This window comes from Carassius auratus, chromosome 35 (genome assembly GCF_003368295.1).
Source record: "Carassius auratus strain Wakin chromosome 35, ASM336829v1, whole genome shotgun sequence".
Taxonomy (NCBI): Eukaryota; Metazoa; Chordata; class Actinopteri; order Cypriniformes; family Cyprinidae; genus Carassius; species Carassius auratus.
The window spans coordinates 15,622,076-15,628,899 of record NC_039277.1 but is presented as its reverse complement, the minus strand read 5'-3'; the positions used below and the strand labels follow the sequence as shown (position 1 = coordinate 15,628,899).

The 6,824-nt window shown below is 37.0% G+C and overlaps 1 protein-coding gene across 2 annotated transcripts in view; it reads left to right on the top strand.

The window, feature by feature from the left end:
* LOC113054590 (single-stranded DNA-binding protein 2) overlaps positions 1–6,824 on the top strand; it is a 60,144-nt gene continuing 53,320 nt past the window's right edge. Inside the window, exon 1 of one of the 2 annotated variants that reach the window (XM_026220238.1) lies at positions 1–158. In XM_026220238.1, coding sequence (XP_026076023.1) covers positions 103–158 — 56 coding nt within the window. In that variant the 5' untranslated portion in view covers positions 1–102. The remainder of the gene's footprint in view (positions 159–6,824) is intronic. The other variant, XM_026220240.1, reaches the window with a different exon arrangement.

The following is a 6,824-nucleotide window of genomic DNA, read 5'->3' as shown; positions in this document are numbered from 1 at the left end:
CAATGAGAGCCATCGCTCCTGTAGTCACCATGGTGACGGGGTTGTGTCCGGGGAGGCTGTGATGGGTTGACAGGTGCGTGACAATCGGAGCTCTCTGCAAGCATGTACGCCAAAGGCAAGAGTAACAACGTACCGTCCGACAGCCAAGCGAGGGAAAAGTAAGTTTTATTTATGAGGGGGGAAACTCTATAATGAAGACAGCGCGCGGATAGACTTTTAGAAAGCGGCGGATACGTTCTTTTCCTCGGATGCTGTGTTGTCTCTGACAGCGCTTGTAGTTCGTGCAAGAAAGTTGTTATCAGAATTTCTTGCGTTTAATTAACGCGACGTGCCGCCTTTAGTAAACTTATATCACTCGCAGAAGTTAAGTCTTAGCTTCATATGTGGACTATCGATAAAAAGAGTACATTTCTGCATCAGTAAAATATGTATTTATTTTAATTGTATTTAATTTTAAGGATTTCTACATCTCATTTTTGAATTGGAATTAAGGTGAGTACACAAGTTTGTTTGGCTTTAAAGGAAAAGTGTATGTTAAAATATGGTACGTAACCGATTTCAGCTAACAGTAAGGTAAGCTGAAAAAATAATAATACCATAATAGTAATCAAAAGAACGAACGCTGTTGCTGGAACGTTAGTCCGTGCGCTCGCGGGAGAGAGTATGATTGGTGTTGTCTAAAGTTCCAGCGCACGAGCGAGAGCAGTACAGCGCAAGAATATGATTGACATGTCAGCATGAAAAGTTATACAGCGCAAGAGAGAATTCTTGTTTGTGGCGGTTATTTTTTTTTTCGCTGTTATATAAGGATTTTGGCTGCGCGCGAATCTCAGTGAAGATGGTGGTTGTACCACGAGGGGTCCGTCGACCTGAGGAAAATATTTAATTCATTTTAAAATGACATTTTATTTTTGGGCATGCTTATTTCGTTTGATGGTGTCTGAAACGTAGAAACGCGCTAAATAGGGAAATATAGAGTTTGATGAGTGATCTTTAAATGATGTCCGTCACACTTACCACGGTCTAATGATGGAATATCTCTATTTAAGAGCTTCCAAAAGACCTTTATAATTAATATATTGCCGATTTAGTTATAAATGTTAGAAATATGGTATATTGAAGTGTGTTTGGCCTAATGTGGAGATTTTAGAGTATCCTAGAAGGATGCCTACCATACCTTACAGGAGTTGTTCATTTCCAGTAAGGTGCCCAGGAGGTGACATGTTCGGTTCACTTAGTTTCGTTGAGGCAACCACATAATAACTCGTGGGAACGTCATATTATATGACGTGACCACGAGATCGTTTTGTTGAGACAAACCATCCTTATCTCTTGGCCACAACTTAAGTTGAGGGAATTACATATTGTTTCTTGTAGCCACGAGTTTTTGCTGGTTTAATGTGTAAACAAACCTGCATGACCATAGCATCCCAGGATTATCAGAGATGGATAAAAATTTTTTATTAACCCTAAACATTTAATATTTGTATATTATTATTAATTTTATTACTACATTACATTATTACTAAACTACATTTATTATGTTACTACATTATTAAAGCTGTATTTTTATATTTATTGTTTTATGCTTATTTTCCCCTGTCAACGTGTGTAACTTGTTAACGTTTTGTATAATTATGCTAGTATTTTCTAGTCCATCAAATATTTTGCAAAGATACGTCTGGCAATTATTCCAATAAAGTTTAGACTTTTTGATTGTATTTATGCAAATGTGTGATGATAAATGAGCATGTTGTGTTTTCATTTACAAATGAAAAGACGTGAATTATTAAGTCCTCAACAAAACACTATAGTATTTATAATTACTATTACTTAGCTGAAAATAAAATGAGATATGTTACATTTAAACTGCATTCCGGCAAAAACTGCAGTCAGCATAATCAAAGCTTTATTGGCATGTCAAGCATTTACAGTAGGCTGATATTTACAGAAAGTATTCATAATGTTAAGAGATCAAAATTAAAGGAAAAAATGAATGTATACAAATGTAGAAATATAACCAATAATAATAATAATAATAATATCCAGATATTACGGGAAAAAGACAACCAGTTAATGGACTTACAAGACTGTAGAATGGACAAAAATGTTTTCTTGTAGGCCTATGAAATATAATGCACTTGATGTAACATTTATTCATGATTAACTTAATTTGATTGCTGACTGTTGCATGTAACACAATCCAGTAGCCAAGGACTATGGTTAATATAATAAATTAATAATGTAATAATTTCTGTAATAAATAATATAATAATTTCTTAATTCAAAACTAAATATTAATGAATACATCTCTTATAATCCCGGGATGCTATGGTCACACAGGTTTGTTTACGCATTAAACATGTGACCACAAGAAAATATGTCGTTCCCGCAACATAAGAAGTCATGGCCATGAGAAATGGATGTCATTCCCTCAACATAGCATCTTGAGGCCACGGCATAAGGATGTTGTTACGTCGACAAAATGAAAGTGAAACGATCATGTCACCTCCCGGGAACCGTACACCCAGAATGAAAATTCTGTCATCATTTACTCACCCTCTACTTGTTCCAAACCTGTATGAGTTTCTTTCTTCTGTTGAATACACAAAAAAGAAAAAAATTCTGAAAAGTGTTGGTATCCGAACACCACTGACTTCCATAGTAAGACAAAAATATATACTATGGAAGCCAACGGTGCTCATTAACTGTTCAGATACCAAAATTTTTAGAATAACTTGTGTGTTCAACAGAAGAAAGAAACTCATACTAGGTTTGGAACAAGTGGAGGGTTTGTCGATTATTACAGAATTTTCATTCTGGAAGTGAACTAATCCTTTAAACCATTCTGATAAGAATATGTGCTAGGAGTCTCCAAAAAGACCTTCATCATGAATATAGAGTGTTAACACTGCTGAGATGAGACTTATTTGACAAGTGTCAGTCAATCAGAAAGTGTCACCTCACCCGATGATTTCCTGTGGTCTAAAACCGAATTAGTATATTCATAACGCCTTTGTTGTCAGCTTGAACACACAGAGTTTTGTCTTCATGCAGTGAGGTCTTGTCTTGAAGTAATTAGTAATTATTGCAGTTTCATTCAGGCCAGTGTCTTGTGGGACATGTGTGGGCTTGTGATTTTTCGATGAAAACTCTCAAGCATTATTTGAGCTTGAGAAAGCAGTTTTGCTGGTTAGGAGATTTTCATACTGCTTCTCGCTCTTTCTAAATGATTTTTTCTGTCATTTGGGGTTCTTTACTTGTGCTGGGAATGCTTCAAGATTTAAAAAATAATCACTGTTGTGTAACTTTGTTAATTCTCACAGTTTTTTTTTTTTATTTGTTTTTTTATATTTTGGGGTTTTGCCACTTTTTTTAAAGGGACAGTGTAGAATAGACAAAAAAATCTTGGGAAGAGAGTGAAGGAATGGTATAATCTCCCATATGAGCATGTCAAAGCACATGCTAACAGCTGCACTATGGCTCCTACATTGTCATTCATTTCTGTTGTTCTTGACTAAAAACTTCATCTAAAATCCAAGTGTAAAATATGCATATGTAGGGCTCCCATAGCCTTAGAAATCTGAGAATCCGGGGGATTTCCAGGCCTAGAAAGCTTGTGAATATTAACAAAATAAGGTCTTTACGACATCTTGTAATCTTTTTTGAGAAATATGTACTTCTTTAGTTATGTTCGGATTTAAAATGTTTAATTGCCTAGAAATTGTTATTTGTGCTCAAAATCCTTATGCAAAAATCCATTAAAAGCGTCTTAAAGCCACATCAGTTATTGGTCAAAAAGTGTGGGAAACCTGTATTGATAATTGTGCTATGAATGGACACAATAGCATGTGTTCTTTTTTATGAATGGTCAGTCATTTTATACATTGGCTGAAAGTGTGGGAATGGAAAGATGAAATCCCTATGGAAGTTTGACTCATGCTGTATGACATTTTTAATTGCACATTCAGTGTGAATGAAAAGCTTTACCTGTAATACACGGATTAAATCGATATTTAGTAGACAGACTGTATTTAGTTGATTGTTTTCAGAGATCACAAGCTGGTTTTAATTATCTGATAGAGTCTTTTTGCAAAGCAAATCTCAGCATCAAATGGATAAAAGTGTGATGTCATTTAGTAACAAAAGAAGCTTTTGACATAATCTTTTAGTTGATAGGAGGACGTGCAGAATCAGTCAGTTTTGTTTTAACACTTAAGCTGTTTGAATTCGACAACCGCTAGACTGCATGGTGTTGTAGCACCGGCAGGTTTAAAGAGGTGACGACTTTGAGAAGATCACAGTACCTTTTATCTCCTCTCTTGAAAGAAAAGTGGACAAGTTGTTAACTGTCAAGGAGGATGGTTTGTGTGATGTGAGGAAGGGAAAAAAAATGAAAACCTCAAAGCTTATGTCCTGGTGGCTTGAAATGCATGCATACCACAGAATGAATCTGTTCTGTCATTGATGGAAGTTAGGCTTTGTTTTTAGTTTGGTGATTACCATAAACTTAACCCTGTCAATGAACACATTTAGGCCCAATCCCAATTCTATTTGATAGCCCTTCCCCTACCCCTCCGCCTACCTCTTCCCCTTGTCCCTTGAAACAGAGTGTCAAGGGGTAGGGGTGAATACATTCCCCTAAGGATTGGGACACCGCTACTATGCCGTCACACGTCATCATACGTTGTCTAGCTCCCACAATAAACACATATGCTTACTGATACACACATACAAACACATATCAGAAATAACGCAACTTACACATTTTTTGCAAAAAGGTAGCCATGATGCCGAGATAATTCATACCCCTTTGAAGTGTGGTCTCGAAAAATCTTAATTTGAAGGGCTATCTAGCCCTTCCCCTACCCCTACCCCTCAAACCAAAAGAGAATCAAGACATGCCTACTCCTTTAAAGAGTAAAACAGAGGGGTAGGGGAAAGGGGAAGGCCTAAGGGGTAGAATTGCGATTGGGCCTTAGTACTGAAACATACCACATGGACTCAGCGCAAGCTTAATTTCACACAATGGTGCATTTTCATTATGCAACAGGCACTATAACGACGTGAGGTAAATTTTCATCTTCTATGTTTTGGATTTTATTTCATGTCAACTAGTATGATAGCAAAGCAACAGTTGGAAGATAATACTACTGGGCATGTTAAACACATGTTTATAGCTACATAACTACCTGAATCCAGTCTAATAGCTCAGACAGTACATTTTTTATGTCTATTATTATGGTGATTTACACACAATACATTTAAATGAGATAAGATGAAAATATATTAAATAAGATCATTTGATTTTAGTCAAAAAATCTGCAAAACAGAATTGAAAATGGATTACCAGTTGACAAAGTTTTTAGTAGGGGTGTCCGAAAATATCGATAAAAATGGTAAAATGGTAAATCTCAAATGGAAACTGTGCTTTTACAGCTGTCAACCATGTTGGTATGCAAATGCGCTGTGAGAACTTATTTATACAGTGCATTTTTTATTTTGGTCGTGGATGTGGACCTGTGGACCACTTAAGTGCACCCCTGTTTATAAGTACTTTTAAGCGCATTTAAGATAAGTTTAAGGCATATTGCATTCCCAAATGTACGTCATAAGTGACTCAAACTCGCAAAACATAGAGAGATAAGTTTGTGTGCAGCTGTGTTTACTACAGACCGAGATATTCTGAGACACTGGAAACCACAGATCATGAGCAGCTCGCGTGTAAAAGCGATAACTGCAATATCGCAATACCGTGCTATTGACGAGCAAAATGCAGAGGAATGAAAGAACTGCAGCTACGATGATTTTTGCATGTTTTCTTATTGTTATGCCCCAATCATTTTTTGAATGCGTAGGCCTAGTTGAATGAATGATTTAAAGACTCACTCAAAGACAGTCCCTTGCTGCCACCTTGATGAGCAACAATCTAACTGCACTGACTGGCAGCCCTTCTTGAACAGTTTCTTGTCCGGTCGGATTCGAGGATCAGAACGAACTGTTATACATATTGGCTAACAGTAGCCTAACAATCGTATTGTCAGGTTTATGTTCTGTTATGTGGATCATTATTTTGTCATTCTCTTCTGTTTACTTCGCTTCCTGTTTCAATGCCATTTGGTTTCGGTTTAATTTTTTTACATAACCTTGTTATATCGTAAAACACACACACACACACACACACACACATATATATATATATATATATTTATAGAGAGAGAGAGAGAGAGGCTATATGGCGATAATACTGCATAAAATTACCCCAAGGGAAATTCCTTCACCGCGACAGCCATATGTAAAAGGACATAGTGCCACGCTTTTATTTTGATTAATTGTGCAGCCAGATAAATACTTTCTGACTCAAACGTTATGTACAGCATTTGTATTTCCAGTCTTTGAATCTGTGAGTTCTGGAAACATCCAGGTGTGTTTCAGAATGCTGTTTGTGGTTTCACAGTTTGTCTGCCTGCTGTGGGTATATTACTGAGTTTGTTAGTGTTTGTGTATCTGTTTTTGGTTTTGCGTTTCTCTCTCCTCTGCTGATTCTCTGGAGAGCAGACCTCTCTAATATCTCCACGCATTAATATGCAAACAGTGTGGTCCACGCAGCGGCACAAGGTTAAGCATGCGTGACGAGAGGAGAGAGGAGGCACCACAGAAACTGCTGGGGAACTTTGTTTCTCTCCTCCCTGTCACTGCCTGTTCATTATGGGAGTCTATTGCATGGTGAGGGTGCTGGCCTGTGACATGTTATCTTTTCATCATGGAGACAGGCTAGTGAACTGACCTGCTGTCACAGGAGAGTGCAAATTGTATGTAAAAAA